Below are 17,550 nucleotides of genomic sequence, written 5' to 3'. Positions count from 1 at the left end.
AGGTCCATCAGGACTAAGACCTCCCGCCACACCAACAGTTTCTTCCCGTTGGCAGTCGGGCTCATCAACAGAGCCCGGTCCCCCACTGACTGACTCTGACATTCCACCGGTCACTCCCGTCACACTATACATGCACATACACACACACTTTCACTTCTGTTCGCTGGTGCACTTTATTTTTAAACTTTTAAAACTTTTTAATTTTAACTTTTATTTTTAATTTAAATTCCTATTATATGTTCCTATCCTATCCCTATGTTGTCTGAACCGTCTGCCTTGTTGTCCATTGTCTTGTCTGATGTTATGCACCAACTGACAAGTTAAATTCCTTGAATGTTTAACATATTTTGGTAATAAATGTTCCTGATTCCTGATTCATGTCAGACTATCCACTTATAAATTGACAGCATATGACCCAAGATGGACAAAGACTGGGTCAAAGAGAATTATCTCAAAGCTATCACACATACTGGGGGCACTGGACCTTTTTTCTTTTTTTTAAAATGACTTTACTCAGACGGTGGTTTTCCCTTCTGCTGCCACCTTTTCTTTCCTTTTTTTTAAACTCATTCCTTGTTTTCGTCTTTCTCTTTTTCAACTGGTATTCTAGCAGTCTCCCACCCCTCCCTTCCTTTTTTCTTCACCCACCCTCTTCGTCTCTCCCATCTTCCACATCAGTCCCGGCTCAGTTCTTCTACGTATGCGTTAAGTCCACTGGAGTTTCTCTCAAGATGTCCTGGACTCGAGTCTTCGTGCTCTCTTTGCTCACCACCCTCCTCATACTGACCCGTGAGTACCTTTTTGTGGGCAGCTGGGGCAAAGTATCTTTTGGGTGGGTCATACATCCTCTGTGGGCGATGAGCAGAAAAGCATTTAAGATTTAAAGTGCTAATATTTGAGGTCTGTTATTATAGAAATAAAGACTAAAACTAGTGGGGTTTTGTTGCTTTGAGCATGATATATTTGTTGGTATCAGAATTTGAATGAATCAAATGAATCAAAAATTCTGGTCATTAAAGTGAATTGTTGCATATTTGCATCAAAGCTTTATGTAATGTTTTCAGTGAAGAGAACAGGCATCGAAAAGCTGTAATTGTGTCTGGAGATGTCCAGTCGTTCTCCAAAAGACAGTCAGTCCACAGCATGAGACACGCGTCCAGAGGACGACTGGGATTAGGACCATTCAGTCACAATGATAAGAAGCAGCATTCATTTGAAATGAGCCACATCAGACCGCAGTGAGCAAAGTCAAACAAGAACCTTATAGTTTGTAGAAATTATAAATATTATGTTTGTGGCTGTTTTAATTCAATTCAAAACTATCACAATGGTCATTTGTAGAGGAACAATTAAGGCCAAAGCAAACTTTATTATCTTGGTGACATCAGAGGTCCGTCTCTAATTATAATCTTGTTTGACATAATTTATGTATTGCATGTATTTTATTTAGCAGTTTCTTGTGTTTTGTCTTCTGGTTTCTAACTAGAAACTGTAGCAGCAACTTGTAGAGGACAATTTAAACACAAAAGGTGCAACTAAACATTAGAAAGCTAGAAAGCTTTATGTTAATGTTGTAATCTTGTGTTCCGGCATAGAAGTTTAGGGTCTATTCTGTAAATTCATGAGGATTTTGTGGTCCGCTTTAAAGAAAAAAATAAGTTATCAGTTTTCAGCTTCTTATGTCTTCTGCTGTTTACACCAACCTTTTTAGTATGTATCTTCAGAATTCTATACCCACAGGTGAATAGCAATACCGTTAAGCAAATCTCTGCATGTGTATCAATATTGGCCCCATATGCATGCTTCCCTGTAAAGACAAGAAATGATTGGTTCTCTTCTCTCAGTTTCCAGTGTGGTGGGCAGCGCGGCGGTGCTGGGCGACTCAAAAGCAGTTGATCCTAAAGGTTACACTCCTTCAAATAATCTCGTCCCACATCTCCTCCCCGTGTGACCTTCACTTTCTGACCTCTGACTTCTGACCTTTAGGCGCAGCGCGGCAAGTGTTCGTGCCCGAGTCGGATGCCGCCAACTTCTTCAAACGCCGCAGTCGCCGCTCAACCCGATACTATGAGCTGCAAGGCAGGTTCTTCGGTATCCATCCATGTGTCTACGGGCCGGTAGTTCCCAGGATGACATGATCTGAGGTTTTTGACCGCAAGCTGTAGAAGTTCAGGAGAGAAATAGGAAGAGAGTAGTGGAAACTCCAGCAGGTGTTGTTCCACATAGTTCCAGCTCTCTAGTCTGACTCCGACACACACACACACACGGACACTCACACACACACGGACACTCACTGGAGGCTGCAGAAGGAGTCACAGGGTAGTATGGAGCAGGCTCTCCTTCTCTCTCCTTTCTCAGTACAATAAGCTCGTTCTCTCACTCGCATCAGCGCGATCTACACTTCAAACAAAATGAACAAACACACGGACGAGAGGTGTTCCAGGCCGAAGATGCAAACACACAGGAACTCGTGATCATATTCTGGCCCTCAAATATCTTCGCAAAATAGGATTCCTGTAAAAGTGTTAAAGTGCTCCTGCGGGCCCTGATGGGCCCTGATGGGGCCCGCAGGAGCCTCGGCTGTGGAAAAACACGCCCCCACATTCTGGGAACCATAAAAAAAAGCCTGATTTCCCTTCCAGGACGGTTAATGAGAACCTCAGGGGACAGCCGAGGAGAGTTTGTGAGAACTCTTGTCAGTCATTTTGTCAGAAAGTGTTGGCGATGGCAAAGTGCCCTCTGGGTAATGCTGAGAATAGCTTGTATTGGTTTGTCGGCCAATTTCAGGATTTTATCATCAGTTTAACCTCATTTAGTGTAAGATAGAAAACCCACTGAAGGAGAAAAGCAGAATGTCACTCCTTACTGCATAGATCCATGTTGGATGATTACATAATCATAGAATGAGCTAATTCTCGATCACATTGGATTGTGGGAAACCTCATCAGTTTGCAGCAATGAAGACAAACACAGAGGCAACTCACCCGGCTGTCAACTATTAAGTACTTTCACATGAGTGAGGGAAGCTAAATCATATTTACAATCACAGTTTAACATGTTTGCATGCTAACGTTTTCTAGTTAGCAATAAACACTAGTGGGAACAGTGAAAGCGGAGGAGTCCCGCCCTAAAGCATACTCTGCTTTATGGTCTTTTTGACCACTAGAGGTCCCTGGTCTGAGAGAAGTTAAGTAATGTTCTCATGGACATCTATACAATCAGACTTCTTCTTGTCGCTCAGCACCCCCTCTGCTAATCTTCGGAAATAATGCATCTGGAGGTTGTCGTCTGGCCTTACAAAAGGCCCAATTGAATTGCAATCTATTCAATGTGTGTTGAGGGATTCTTTAATGTCCACCTCACGGTGAGCCTGGAGGAAATATTAGTGGATCTTCTGTTGACATTGAGAGACATTTCTGAGCTACGGGTGGTTCCTGTGACAGGCGGCCATTTGGGAAATGTTTGTACGGAATGCAATGTCCACTAGATAGCTGTAGAGATCTGTGTCAATCTGAACCACAGTGGCATACTGACCTTCATCCATCAGTGTCTTTTCCTTTCTTGTTTCCACAGCCGAGCAGAGGGTGAGGCTTTCAGTGTACGAGCGGAGGAGGGAGTACAGCGAGGAGCAGAGGGATGAGTACGACAACTACGTGAAGGAGGAGCGTGACGGTGAGATCCTCGATGGAATGGCCTTCAGTTCCTTCTCAAATGCTTTCCTCTCAACCCCGGCATCCATCACATTTTAATTTAAGATTATGTTTACTTCATCATCACTTTGTTCCGTCACACTGAATTGAGAAAGAAATATCAACAACACACTGTTGTGGATTACGATTTTACAGTTTTAACTATTTTCTAATCTCCTTGACTTCATCCATCTGAGTCGTGATGAGGACCCACACATGATTATAACATGAGTACATGTTGGACTAAATAGAAACATTTTCCCTCTACAAGACTCTGGATCAGTAAACACACCCAAGATAACTCAAATGACTGTTATCACGAGACTGCTCCCTATGCAGAACACATCATGGGAAGGCAGAGTTTGGACCTTGAACGACACCTCTCGGCCCCGACGAGTCTGGACCAAAGCGGAGCGACCAAAATCAAAGTGTCCATTTGCGGTCCACCACGAGCTGACAATATTCCTTGCGGCTGTCTGTCTGGTGTGATATAGTTGCAGTGGCAGTTTCTAAACTAAAAACTGCAACACCACAGAGATGCAAGTTGGTTTAAAGATAGACAGTGTTTTAAGTAGTTTGGGTCAATGAGGTGTTATAGAAGAACCAGCTCCACCAGGCCCCGAACACATTTTGTCACATTATTGGCTGTCAAACCAGACTCAGACAAACAAACAAACATGTATGAGCTGAATTCATTGCATTTAGTGTAAGTGCCAGCAATAATGACTCTGCTGACCTTTTTTCAGCAGGTTGTTGTCAGTTGCAGCTGGTTTCAACGAGTTGGAGATATTGTGGACAAAAGAATTCCCTGATAAATCCAACCTGGCTGTTTGCATTCTTAGAAATAGTGTGAGGATGTGGCGCCACTTACACTACGGTTTAGACTAAATGCTAACAATGTACAATATTTTTTTTCTGATAGATTTGACACTAATATCAGAGAATATCCAATTTCTTTTCCCAAAAGAAATGTATTCTTAAACATAGTTCTTTCTGGTATTCATCACCATTATTTATGAAGTCTAAAATTGGCTTTAATTACTACCTAATTACACAGCAGACATCATTATCTTTCATTTGGAATTGTGTTTCTCTCCTTTTGGCGCTTTCTCTATAACCCACATCAGCAGCCATGCGATCTTTTACCACTTTATTTCACTTTTTTTTTAAATCCATAGAGCAAAATGAGAGATCGAGGGAGACGAATGAGCAGCTTCGAGAGTATCATTACGACGGCTATCAACCTCGCTACTACTGGTTCCACTGAGTCTCTGTGCACGCAGGCCCCTCCCACCGCAGCACAGAGGCCCCTCCCACCAGAGAGAAGAGGCCTCTCCCACCGGAGCAGTGCTCACACCACCATCAGTTTACCGGATTCCGGAAAATTTGAGTTTTCTCCACAATATGTTTTTCTGTACTTTTTGTTTTTATATAAGATAATACCTGTGCAATGTCGAAAGCTGTATAAAAAGGGCAGTTGGGGTATCATTAGCTAATCTTTATCATATTAATTGGAGTGTCTACGTGTTGCATGCAAGTTTTCACAACCTTTTCTTTTTACATGTACATACAAGCTATACCATGTCTCACGTCAGCCAGTGGCATTAGTAGCAATAAATCAACCTCGTACATTTTCAATATCATGTCTTGAAGTCAAAATAACAAATGTATAGGGGTATGTCACCCAATTCCCAGACCACTGATTTTAAATTACTCATCTCAATTACGCACCGACTGGTATTCGGAACATTCAGAGGGAGGGAGGCGGTGTGGAATAAAACAGAAGGTGAGCTGCAGAAGTCATCATGGGGAAAGCAAGTCAACATTCCAGTGTGGAAATACTAGACACAAGCCGGGCAGGAGACGCGCAGAGAGAGAGGGAAAGGAGCAGCAATAAGATATTGAGCACAAACACCACCCTGAAAAACGACACCGTGGCGAGTCACTCTGTACTTACTGACCATCATAATGATTTGAATCCAAAAGCAGTACTTTATCTCTACACCACCCTCCCCCGTCCCGAGGCCACGCGGACTTGGCCTCGGCAGTCATCACTCTAAAACACGGAGTGCGATGGTGTCACAATGAAAATCAAGTGCATTTAAGAGGGGTTTAAGCTAAAACGTGTCCAACGTTTTTGAAGGCAGGGGTTTATCCTCCGAGTATAGATTTTTTATGTTTTTCTGCAGGAAAAAAAAGTAAATAGTTGATGAAGTTTTAAATGAATTTTCATACAACCACTAAGTGGAAGTATTTTCTTATTATTCCTAAAAACTGAAGTTGGGTTAATGTTTAAGGTTGTATGTACACCACAGTACACTAATACCATCAAATATGTGATAAACAGATTTGCCCTATATTTAGTGTTCTCAGCTCCTCAGAAACACATTTGATATGAAACATATTGCTTTAATTATTGTCTTTAAAGCACACCCAATTTAAAAACAAGTTTGAAATTTAAAATCAGAATTAATACAAACACAAAATTGCTACAGAGACAAATTGCAGAATTAAAAATCTTGGGGCCGTCACTTCATGCTGTTGAGGAACTTGCCGTGCTCCTCTCCACGAGGCTGCAGAAGCTCTCCAGCGATCTTTGGTCCCTTTTTCTCCTGCAATAAAAAAAAGAAGAGTGGTGAGAAACGTCAGCTCTGCTTTCTTTCACGATATCAGAGGTGAAGTGTGAGAGAGAGGTTTTACCTGCAGCATCCCATCGCGCTCCCATTTAAACAGACCGCAGTTGCTGGAATGGTAGAACACTTGTTAAAATGTGCGTGTAGGTACAAGAGGGACCAGACATGAGCTGTAGGAAATGAATATTAACCCGCAGGTTTTGTTGGGCAGTCGGTCCAGAGCGATGGCCCTCTGTCCACAGGGACATTTGAAGAAACGTTTGGTGGCATCGTGCCACCGCAGGTTATGATTCTCTTCCACACAACGGTCTGCCGGCTTGAAGTATGTGTAACTGCACTGGAAGGGAAGATCATGGGAAGAGTAACGGCTTACTTTGCCTGCTTCTGACCGAGAAGATACATCTCATAGAAGGCTTGGATTGATACAAATCTGAGCTGAGCAGGTGTAGAATTCGACTGTGTACCTTTTTACAAGTAACAGCACGACACTTCATCTCTCGGATGGCCTTCATCTTCTCCTCCATCTGCTCCTTCTTCACGAGCGGATCGAAGTAGCTCTCCTGCAGCTGGTACTCCGCCTGAGAGAGAGAGAAAGGACATTCAGACACAAGTGTTTCTCCGTGGCTTCCAGCTTTAGGAGGGAGGCGTAGTCTGTCCACTAGTAAGACAACCACGTGCGTGCATACACATGGACATATTTGCGCACGTTTTGGGACAGAACTGCTGTGCGTGGGGTACATTTTTTTCCATTTCATTTAATCGTGGGGACCGCCCTCTCTGATACAATGGTAGGGGAAACTGGAGACACCTTAAAAACTGTTTTACTCCTAGATGACATCTCGATTTGAAGAAGCGATTGCGAGATGAGATCTACCATAAATATACATGCAACATCTGTCGATTCAGAAACGGGCTGTCCCGGTTAAACACGTCTTAACAGAAACACGTGGTTAGGTTCAAACTGGTCGTACCGCCTGCAGTGCGGCGTCGTGGCGGGATTTGGCGTTGAGGATCTTCTGAAACTCCTCTGACTGGATGTAGCGGAGCTGTTCTCGCTTCCTCTTCAGCGCCGGTTCCTCTTCGTCGTTACCGGACAATCCGCCTGAGCAAAAAGTAAGAGGACAAGTTATGACACAGCTAAATCACTTCATATAAAAAATTAAAAATTCTGCAATGTACTAATCAAATCAAGGGCTAACATGTCTTCTCATTCACGCTCTGTTAATATCAGAAATGGCTCTTCACTGTGTACCATTGGGAGAGGTGAGATTCTTCTCGACTCGGGCATTGATCTTGCCGTCGGTACTCCTCTTTCTCTTCACAGCGTTGGGGTCTTCCTTTTTGAGCCCCGTCCCTTTAGCTTTCAGCTTTTTCAGAGCGGATAGCTTGGCGGCCGACAGGCTGAGAGTGACGGGGGCAGGCGGTGGCGGCGAGCTGTTCTCGAAGAAGACGATGTCTTCACCCTCGGAGAAGCCTCGGCCCAGGGTGGGTCCGTGGGGGGCCGCGGGGCTCTGCGTGGCCCTTGGGACCTCGGAGGCTTCTTTCGGGGACATCCGAGCCTGCCGACCCATCGAGGAGGAAAGCGCGTTGGGGCCGGGACCAGCTGAGTGCGGCAGGGCCCCCTTCTGGATGTCGTCAGCCCTCCGCCGCCGGTTGAGCAGAAGCTCCCGCTGCATCTGTTTCTGCTGCTTCAGCAGGTCCGAGGCTGTGATGGACTGAACTGGACTTGCATCTTTGGAGACTGCAGCAGATTAATAAATGGATGGAGGGCAGACAATTAATAACACCAGACATTGTCTGGTTATTTGAATCTTTTAGAAAATTATGTTCAGAAAGGAAATGTTCACTACATCACAACTGCAAGGTTGATAAGTATGGTTTGTGAAAATATATCGGATCACATCGACTGATTTGGGATGAGCAGCTGTACAGTGCAGTAAAGGCCAACTTCCCGCCCGGTCTTTTCTCTCAGAAGTTAGCAAATTGCTAGTCAGCCATGTTATGAATAATGTTCACCTAGCACAAGCTGAGTCAACGTTAGCTGTGCTAATACTTCTGTGCTTCGCCGGATAAATTACAGTTGTTGTTATAGTATTGTGGCTTGAGTTGGAAGGGGCTGTCTGGTGGGTGAGTAGAATAGATAGATGTGTACTAAGATGTATTTTAGCCAGCCTTATACGTGTACACTATATTTAAAATATTTCAGCTAGTTAACCTTGCCATCAGACGGGGAGCTTAAGACGTTATCTTGTCTCAGTCGACAGAAACTGTAACATTGCGTTGCAGAACTCAGGAGTGGGAGTTTATTGTGTTATTGTGTGGCTTCAGAATACGAGCCAACGGTAGCGTTAGCAGCAGTGCGTTTGACTTCTAGCGTTGTCCCGTCTGCCTCTCTTAACTGTGAGCTGGGTTACTGTATGTAATTGACTCAACTATAAGTATGTACATGTACCTAAATGTAGCAGCATTAACATGCAGAAAACGTTTAAGGATTACTTCTACTGAATGATACAAAACCTATAAAAAATGTAGAAACAGTGATGGGACCGCCTATTAATAAGAGGCAGTGTATTACCTCATAGCTCGAGCAGTAAAAAACAGGCATGTGTCCTGGTTGTGTACCTGATTGGCCACCCTGTACTAAGTGCTTCTTCAGCTGCAGAGCTCCAGGAGTCGGCGCCGACAGCAGGCTCTTAAATTCATTTGAACAACCTGCAACTTCACCGGACCGCATGGCTGGTAACAAATGAAACAAGGAACAGACAGAATGGGGTCAACCAGAGGTGCTGGGGTTTGTGCATACGCATGTGTGTGTGTGAGGGAGACTATCCGTGCTCACCCAGCCTCTTGGCCTGACTGACAAGCTGAGCGGAGCCCTTCACAAACAGCTTGTCCAGCGTCTTCTGGACGGGTTTGTTCGGTTTGCCCGCCGATCTGCAACACGCAAGACTGTTACCGAGATGTCAGGCGGCTGAGATTCTGCCCACTTTCACACTGTGATCCTGACAACGGAGGACGACTTCCAGAAATTAACTTTAACGTCGTGAAACCTCCAAATATAGGAGTCATAGTTGCGACCTTGTTATGCGCAAGGTTCATTACTACTCAGTCTTGCTTCAATTGATAAAATAAAAATGGAGATTGGTTTGTGGAAGACTCCACTGAATGAAAGCAAATGTTTCCTAGAATAAACATTGACATGACAACGCAGAGCGTGACTCACAGGGACGTGGCGCAGGCGGCCGACGACACGCCGCCGTAGTAGAAGCCGTCCTGACACAGACGCTCCCGCAGGTTGCTGCCCTTCACCTTCAACTTGTTGGGAGCTTTGCCGGAAAACGCCGATTGCAGCTCGGCCCTCTTCGAGCTCATCTGCTTGTACTGGGCCTTGACGTGATACTGGCAGTACTGGCATTCGAACTGCGGACGACACAGAGACTGTAAGACGCGTTGGGCCCCTGGTACCTGATGGCAGCATGGGTCTAAGAGCGAGCGTAACCCATTCTGCAGGGCAAGAAGGACCCACCATGTTGACAATCTGAGAGCAGGGGTCTCCGTTCTTCTTCATGGCCTGGCAGTTGCCGTAGTCCTGAGCTTCTCCCATCAGCAGCAGCTTCTGTGGGTGATCCACCGTCAGGCTCACCTGGACACAAAAAAACAGCCTTCATTTTTCTGGTAATGTCTTTTCTTGCGCCACCCGTTCTCTCTTTTATCTATTAAACTTTCTTCTCCTTATGACAAGCATTTATTCAACTTTGTGTGTTGTTATTTTCCTCAGATTCAATTAATTAATTAATCAATTAAGATAACAGATTATATGTTTCAGACATTTTCAAACAAAACTGAAAAAAAAGATTAAGTTTAATCTTTAATTTGGTTTAGTTTAATTCTACTTTTTTATTTTATAGACCAAATGATCAATAAAGAGCAAAGAAAGAATTTTAAAAGTTAAGAAAATAAACATTAATTGCAGCCCTATGCGGCACAATTTTAAAAGGTGGAAATAGAATGTGGACAATTAAAGATTTGAAAGAGCTGCTGGTTAATTTCTTCAGTTTTTAGAAAAACCAAACAAAAAAAGAAGACAATTCAGTATTTATATAGTATATTACAATGGTAATCGTATTGGAGTTACTTATTATTGTTGTTATATGACTATAACAACAGGAGGATAATAAGAAAAGCACCGGCTTCTCTTCTGCTTGTGCACTCACCCCGTCGTACCCCTCCTTCTGCTTCATGGGGTTGGGGTTGAGGAGTCCGAGGACGGTGCCCAGCTCCGTCTTCCAGTGCTCTTTGTGGACTTCACCAAACAGCAGCAGAGACACAAACACTTCCAGGTTATGGAGGTCGCTCAGCTTCCAGATGCTGAAGGTCTTGCCCTACGGACAGAAAGCGCTCAGTCAATGAGGGGTAACTTTGCAATATCCGCGATGGAGCAGGCGCACACACCCACACACAGACACACAAATCACCGACCTCAGTCAGTCACCTCCTTGCAGAATTTCTGCATTTTAGACATGGAAGCGCCATGGAGATGCGGAAAATGTGACATTGTTTCCAATCCATTTTAAGATTTAAGACATATTTGAATACAATCTGCTCCCTTCTGGTCAGCAGAGAGATACGTTTAGTTCAGCTTCCCCCAGCAGAAGGTTCCCCCAAATGCTGAGTTGCTAGCAGCATGTTTTATGTGGTGAACTGGAGGTTATTTTTCTATCAAACCTAGATGGGAAGTTGGCGCTTTAATGCTTCAAAAAATTAGAATAAACTGCAAAACAGCAACGCTGCAAAAAAAAAAAAAACATTGCGTTTTTTTGTTATTTGTTAGCCACACATCAGGGTCACAGCCAGGGAGCGTGGACCTACACTGCTGTTGCTTTGTGGTGTGACCTTGTTGACCAGCACAGCAAAGGTCACCCAGTCACTATCCTCCAGCTTCTCTCGAGCCAAGCGCTCTGGCACCTGCGACAGACGGATTAAGCGCCGGTCGGCCATCTTGCGGTCCATCTCGCATGACGAGACGCGTGGTTTTCTGAAACGGAAAAGAGTCCACATACAGACTGAAAAACGTGACAACACAAATTCGGACTCAGATGCTGATGTTCAATTAAAACCAAAAAGCTGGCATTTCTTTAGTTTCCTCACCTGAGCCGCAGTCCCGAGTATTTCTCAACACCCACGTCTTTGGGGAGGGGAGGAAGAGAAGAATGTTTAGGCGCTCTTGTAGATGCAGCTGGAGCAGCTCTGCTTTGAGAGGATGCTTCCACTGGCAGGAAGGTTCCCCCAATCTTTATCTCCATCAGTGGACCTCTGTCTTCTGACAAGACAACGGTAAGGAAAAATACACTGAAATAGATGCAAAAGTAGCATTTCTGAACAGAAATACACATTGATTTCCGATGACAAAATTCAATTGCTGTGGTTTTCACGAGGAAAGGTTCTACCTGGAGGTGTGCTGGCTTTGACATGGTGAGCTACCCTGGGTTTACGTTTGAAAGAGTCAGCATTGTTCAGCATATCAGAAAAATCAGAGGACTCCTTGGCTCCTCCCCTGACCGGAGTTGATGAAGATTTTGCTGCAGTTAAAAGACAAGGAAAAAAACAATCAACTCCTGTTTTTCGTGTCTTTATGAAGGTTACACTTTTGTGGCCAAAGCAGTTCAGACTTTGGCTGGTGAACAACGACATGTCTACCTGCTGGTGTCCTGGCCTTCTGTGTGGTTGAAGCCGGTTTAGCTGGGGTCCGTTTGAAGGTCGGCTGACGAGGGGGTGTCGGTTTGGTTGTCATCGGTTTGGGACCGGCCGAGCTCCCTGCAGTCGGGACCTGAGTGGAGGACGAGGGGGAAACGTTCTGGCTTGCCTCCAGCTGCTGCTGCAACCGCTGCATCTGCTCCTGCATGCGCCTCAGCTCCTCTGAGGAAGGAAGACATTCAATGATTGTGAACACGATGTCCAGCAACTAGAAGCAAACGAGCGGAGCGAGATCAGCGGCACGTACCTTGTAAATCCTCCTTGGACCTGTTCAGGCTCTTGCAGGCTTCTCCAACACTTTCTTTCCTTTCAGCGTCTTTCTCTTCATTTTCAATGTCATCCACCTTCCCAAAGAGATCCGACATGGCCTCCACCGTCCCCACATCTGGCCCTTCTTTCTCAACGCCCTCTTCGAACTCCTCATCGTTGTCCGCGTCAAACAGTCCGTCCAAGTCGTCCGCCTGCTCGTGAGAGCCCTGTGCTTCTTCCACTCCCTCACTCTCAGCCAGCAGCGCCGTCAACATGTCCAGGTCATCCTCACCTGGGCAGACAAGACACGTGCCAACTTTTATTTGGAACTATTTAAGAGGCTCTTTTTTTCAGGTGTTTTTAAATCCCATTATACTCACTGTCCATTATGGAGATGTTAGCAGTGGTGCGGATTTCAGATGAGCAAAGGGACCTACGAGAAGGAAGACACTTCCATTGAGTAAAGTGAATTAAAGGAAAGAATTCTTTGGCAGCTTTTCTGTTCATATGAAATGATGACTTGAGAAAACAAACCCAGATCTCCATGACTGGATTTTTTTACTTACTTACTTACTAAAAATGTTCAGAATATACATGTATCACAGTCTCAGCTTTTAAAGTGGAACTGACGGTGAATTAAAGTGCTACTCGCTGTATATCGCAGAGTCCGCTTATCGTGGTCATGACAATTTCACCTCATATTGAATAATTTTGTATCACAGGTTATCGGGTGTACTGTGTTACACATTTGCAGGTTTCCAAAATGATATATTTAATTGTGCAATTCATATCTCCAAAGGTGTTGGCTAACTACAGACCTCTCTAATCTTCCCTTCCTCTCTAAGATCTTTGAGAAATACGTCGCAAATCAATTATGTGACTTTCTACAAAACAATGCTTTGTTCGAGGATTTCCAGTCAGGATTTCGAGTGCATCATAGTACAGAAACAGCATTGGTGAAAATTACGAATGATCTTCTACTTGCATCGGACCAAGGACTCATCTCTTTTCTTGTCTTGCTGGACCTCTGTGCCGCATTTGATACCATAGACCATTGTATCCTGTTGCAGAGACTAGAACATTTAATTGGTATCAAAGGAACTGCTCTCAGCTGGTTTAAATCCTACTTATCGGATCAATCCCAGTTTGTGCTTGTAAACGGTGAATCCTCAAAGACCACCAATGTTGGTCACGGAGTCCCACAAGGTTCTGTACTTGGACCAATTTTATTTACCCTCTATATGCTTCCTTTGGGCGATCTTATCAGGAAACACTGCATAAACTTCCATTGTTATGCAGACGATACTCAACTGTATCTGTCGATCAAGCCAGAAGAGACGGACCAGCTAGTTAGACTTCAAGAATGTCTTGGAGACATCAAAACTTCGAAGCCAGCTGTCACATGATACAGTTTTTATGGATGGAATTGCTCTGGTACCCAGCATCACTGTCAGGAATCTGGAAGTTCTCTTCGACCAGGATATGACCTTCAACTCGCATATAAATAAGACTTCAAGGACTGCCTTTTTTCATCTACATAACATATCAAAAATCAGGAACTTCCTGTCTCAAAGTGATGCAGAAAAATTAGTTCATGCGTTTGTCACTTCCAGACTGGACTACTGTAATTCTTTCTCTTAAGCCTCTCCAGTTGATTCAGAATGCTGCAGCACGTGTATTAACAAGAACTAAGAAAAGGGATCATATCACTCCTGTATTAACTTCTCTGCACTGGCTCCCTGTTAAATCAAGAATAGATTTTAAGGTACTTCTCCTCACCTACAAGGCACTTGCTGGTGAGGCACCGTCGTATCTCAAAGAGCTTGTAACACCGTATTGCCCTACAAGGCAGCTGAGCTCCATAGATGCTGGGTTACTTGCTGTTGTTCCTATGGTTTTAAAAAGTAGGCTAGGGGCCAGAGCCTTCAGTTATCAAGCTCCTCTTTTGTGGAACCAGGTTCCACTTTCAGTCCGGGGGGCAGATTTGGTCAGCTCTTTTAAAGTAAAACTTAAAACTTTCCTCTTTGATTCTGCCTATAGTTAGGGCTGGCTCAGGTTAGCCCGGACCAGCCCTTAGTTAAGCTGCTATAGGCTTAGACTGCCGGGGGACTTCTTAGGACACACTGAGCTCCTCTCTCACGCTCTCGTTCTACAATAATTCACGTTTTATTAATGCACATGACTAATTCAGCTTCTTTCCGGAAGTTTTTTTTTGTGCTTTCTCCCCTAGCAGGTCTCCGTAGATTGTAGTTCCTTCTGGACCCTGGTCCTGACCGCTGCTGTGGCCCTGCTGACACCTGCTGCTGCCATCAACATTATTATTTTATATATTAATCATATTACTGTACTCGTAAACCAACATTATCCTCTCCTAAAGTCTCTGTGCTCTCCCTCCCCACAGGCCTCTGTGGATGGTGGTTCTATCTGATGGTGGTTGCCCCTGCAGTGGTCCTGCTGTGCGCCTGGCTTACTACTCAGTTACTTGAATCATTTCTGTCATAGGATTTGCATGTATTATACATTGTTCATTCTGTACACATGGCATCCATTGTAGTCTGTCCATCCCGGGAGTGGGATCCCTCCTCTGACGTTCTCCCTAAGTTCAACCTTTTTTTCCCTCTTGTTTTTTGGGGAGTTTTTCCTGTGCCGATGTGTGGGTTTCGGGACAGAGGATGTCGTATGTGTGCATGTGTACAGACTGTAAAGCCCTATGAGGCAAATTTGTAATTTGCGATTTTGGGCTATACAAAATAAAATGAATTGAATATCATGTTTCTCACACACTTCACAATCTCAAAGCTCTGATGCAAGTTGGAATGGGGACACTTGTTTCGTGTACCAAAAACTAATTCAAATGCTCCCTACACAGGTGAATATGTCATTCAACCAGCGTTACACTGGACCACACAATGACACCATGATACACTGATTGTGGTTTAAGTGCTGCCTTGAGATTCCTGATCCTGTTCAGTAAAATGAGCAGTTCAAGCACTCAGTGTTTGCTGTATTATTACAATGGTAAACTGTACTTGCATAAGCTCAGCCAACATCGCGTATAATTAATGAATGGAAAGCAATAACTGTACCCACTGCGTACACTGTCCGGCCAGCTGCACACATGTTTGAAGGGCAGCTTGACAAAAGCACGAAAAGGCTTCGCTGACAAAACAAACTATATTTACTTAAAATATAGTTTGGATGTACTAAATACACGTTCAGTACATATTGTATTGATTACTGAAAGTTAGGTTCAGCTTGAGGCAACTTAAGGCAGATCACTTTAAACTGTCAAACAGAACAACGTTTAATATTATAGACAGTGACGATGTTTAGAGTTAAATGAACCGTTCTTCAAATACTTTCCTTAAAATGTAAGTTTGCATTTGACGTTAATTTATGTACTTGTTTATTCGAAGATAGTGAGCTAGCCGACTTACCTCAGGTGTCACAGCTTTGTGTCCTTCGATAGCTCTGATGCAACTTTGAGTTTATAACTCCTTCCAACCTGTCAATTTGTTGTTTGTTTTCCGATAATCAACACTACGAAGTTTGTAGTACAAACTACGTCTGTAATGCACAAGTTATAGTTAAAAAATAATACATTTGAATACAACTTTTGTTGTATTCTCCACAACAGTCGCACGGGACGAGGGAAAAAAAAATCTAAACTGGCGCTAAACGAAGGACCCTTCCGTGTTGTCAAAGATGTAGTAGCTGCCCAACAATCTGCCTGAAAACAAAAACTTTCTATATCGTAGAAAGTCTTTTACGGCTTAATTTAATTCTAAAAGGACACATAATAAGAAAGTGCAGTGGGCATTTCAGCGGCCCAACACAAAATTCAATTTTGTGTTGGTATTGGTCAAATCTATAACCATTCCGCATGTCTTACATTAAGATACTCGAATGTCAGTATGGACTCAAAAGGGCGCATGGAGATCCGTGACATTCAAACTCTTGACTTTTTTTAATGGGAAGCCCTGTGTCATCACTGTGCGAAGATGGAAAAAATCAAGTAATGGCTTTTCATTAGGGCAACAACAAAATGTCATGCAAATATTCTGCATCTATATCTGTAGATTGCTCAGCAGATTGAAGCAAAGAATTGTGAGAAAGAAAGGGATCCTGATGCCCTCTACGGGAAGTCACAAGCAGGGCACATGGACAGTGGTTTGACGGGCCCATCCCGAGGTCGACTCAGAAGTTTGAAATCTATAATGCATAGCATTGGAGCACCAAGCAGTATGTCATTCTAAATTATGAACCAGTATTCACAAAACAAGTCACTGTGTTTGTTGGCATTTCTAGTCAGATGTGCTGAAACTGATCACATCCCATGTAGTTCATCGTGGATTTGTTATGATCTGTAAGGTGAAACCAGTAATCAGGATGTAGTAAAAAGTAATAGAATTAAAGAAGATTGCATTTTAATTTCATTTCAAACACGCTGTATGTATTTACTTTAAAATAATGTTTTAAGAGATAATATTTAAACATCAGTATACCATTAACTCACGGTAGATACGTTGTCATTCGGCAGGCTTACATTGCCTCTAGGGGTGGAGGGATACAAACAACGACTGAATCTTTTATGAAGCAGAGGGCTTGCTATGCGTGTTTGCTGCTCTATGTGACCAGCTATCATCAGTACGAAAACGATAATGGTAACAGTGGCAGTGAATTCATGTGGCTATAAACCAATGTAGTTGAAAAAGGAAACAAAACTTTTGAGAAGATCGTTGTTTGGGTTTCAATAATGAAGTTCCACGGAAGTACAGAATGTTATGTGAGCAATAAAACCAGGTTCTAGTTCCACATGGGGAACATATAGTGGCCTCATGTCTGATGTTGACAATTCAAATGACTAAATTGCCCTTTAAAATAAAAAAAGATTGTGGGACTAAAGTCTCAAAAAGAAAGTCTTTGTTTTCAGAATGACCATTAGAATATAACTTAAGTAACAAGCTCTGTGGATGAAGCCGCATGCGAAGACAAAGACTGCATTAGGAAGGTTCTAAACAGCTGCATCAGTATTAGTACACTGTTCAATAGCGTATATTTAAAGAACAGGGCCTTAAATAATGTCTTTTTTTCCTCTGTTGCACAAAAACAGTGACTACGCTGTTCAAGTAATGAGGACACCCGCTGATACGGGCCTGCTGTTTATCACTAAGTTCAGGTTGAATTCAAGTCAATTGTATCATTAAACTCAAGGGTTTTTCATA

At 43.5% G+C, this 17,550-nt stretch overlaps 2 protein-coding genes across 3 annotated transcripts; one reads left to right on the top strand and one right to left on the bottom strand.

Annotated features, from left to right (window-relative positions):
- Nucleotides 1-580: 580 nt before the first annotated feature.
- ucmaa (upper zone of growth plate and cartilage matrix associated a) lies at nucleotides 581-5,327 on the top strand. The gene is made up of 5 exons (XM_040173986.2): nucleotides 581-789; nucleotides 1,845-1,904; nucleotides 1,987-2,079; nucleotides 3,574-3,672; nucleotides 4,868-5,327. The coding sequence occupies exons 1-5, from the start codon at nucleotides 732-734 to the stop codon at nucleotides 4,954-4,956; spliced, it is 399 nt and encodes a 132-aa protein (XP_040029920.1). The 5' UTR covers nucleotides 581-731; the 3' UTR covers nucleotides 4,957-5,327.
- A 750-nt stretch (nucleotides 5,328-6,077) lies between these two features.
- mcm10 (minichromosome maintenance 10 replication initiation factor) lies at nucleotides 6,078-16,153 on the bottom strand. Of its 2 annotated transcripts, none has more exons than XM_040173983.2 (18): nucleotides 15,763-16,153; nucleotides 12,706-12,758; nucleotides 12,324-12,617; nucleotides 12,020-12,238; nucleotides 11,770-11,901; nucleotides 11,471-11,639; nucleotides 11,192-11,357; nucleotides 10,537-10,704; nucleotides 9,849-9,965; nucleotides 9,546-9,742; nucleotides 9,162-9,256; nucleotides 8,945-9,058; nucleotides 7,575-8,063; nucleotides 7,294-7,424; nucleotides 6,787-6,900; nucleotides 6,514-6,659; nucleotides 6,390-6,432; nucleotides 6,078-6,301 (listed from the first exon to the last, which is right to left on the bottom strand). In XM_040173983.2, the coding sequence occupies exons 2-18, from the start codon at nucleotides 12,710-12,712 to the stop codon at nucleotides 6,218-6,220; spliced, it is 2,685 nt and encodes an 894-aa protein (XP_040029917.2). In that variant the 5' UTR covers nucleotides 12,713-12,758; nucleotides 15,763-16,153; the 3' UTR covers nucleotides 6,078-6,217. The 2 variants fall into 2 exon arrangements, with proteins under 2 accessions (XP_040029917.2, XP_040029916.2); XM_040173982.2 differs by having other exon boundaries at nucleotides 11,471-11,642; nucleotides 15,763-16,026.
- Nucleotides 16,154-17,550: the final 1,397 nt, after the last annotated feature.

Source organism: Gasterosteus aculeatus, chromosome 4 (genome assembly GCF_964276395.1).
Source record: "Gasterosteus aculeatus chromosome 4, fGasAcu3.hap1.1, whole genome shotgun sequence".
Classification (NCBI taxonomy): Eukaryota; Metazoa; Chordata; class Actinopteri; order Perciformes; family Gasterosteidae; genus Gasterosteus; species Gasterosteus aculeatus.
Note: the sequence above shows the minus strand (reverse complement) of the source record. Positions and strands in the feature narration are given on the sequence as shown.

Bases quoted from the DNA above. Each gene is read 5' to 3' on its own strand.
- ucmaa (XM_040173986.2), top strand. From the start codon at position 732: ATGTCCTGGACTCGAGTCTTCGTGCTCTCTTTGCTCACCACCCTCCTC. The intron at 1,905-1,986 runs GTTACACTCCTT...TCTGACCTTTAG, and splicing joins AAAAGCAGTTGATCCTAAAG to GCGCAGCGCGGCAAGTGTTC. The intron at 2,080-3,573 runs GCAGGTTCTTCG...TTGTTTCCACAG, and splicing joins CCGATACTATGAGCTGCAAG to CCGAGCAGAGGGTGAGGCTT.
- mcm10 (XM_040173982.2), bottom strand. The intron at 9,257-9,545 runs GTGAGTCACGCT...TGCGTGTTGCAG, and splicing joins GCCGCCTGCGCCACGTCCCT to ATCGGCGGGCAAACCGAACA. The intron at 8,064-8,944 runs GTACACAACCAG...AATCTGCTGCAG, and splicing joins AGTACAGGGTGGCCAATCAG to TCTCCAAAGATGCAAGTCCA.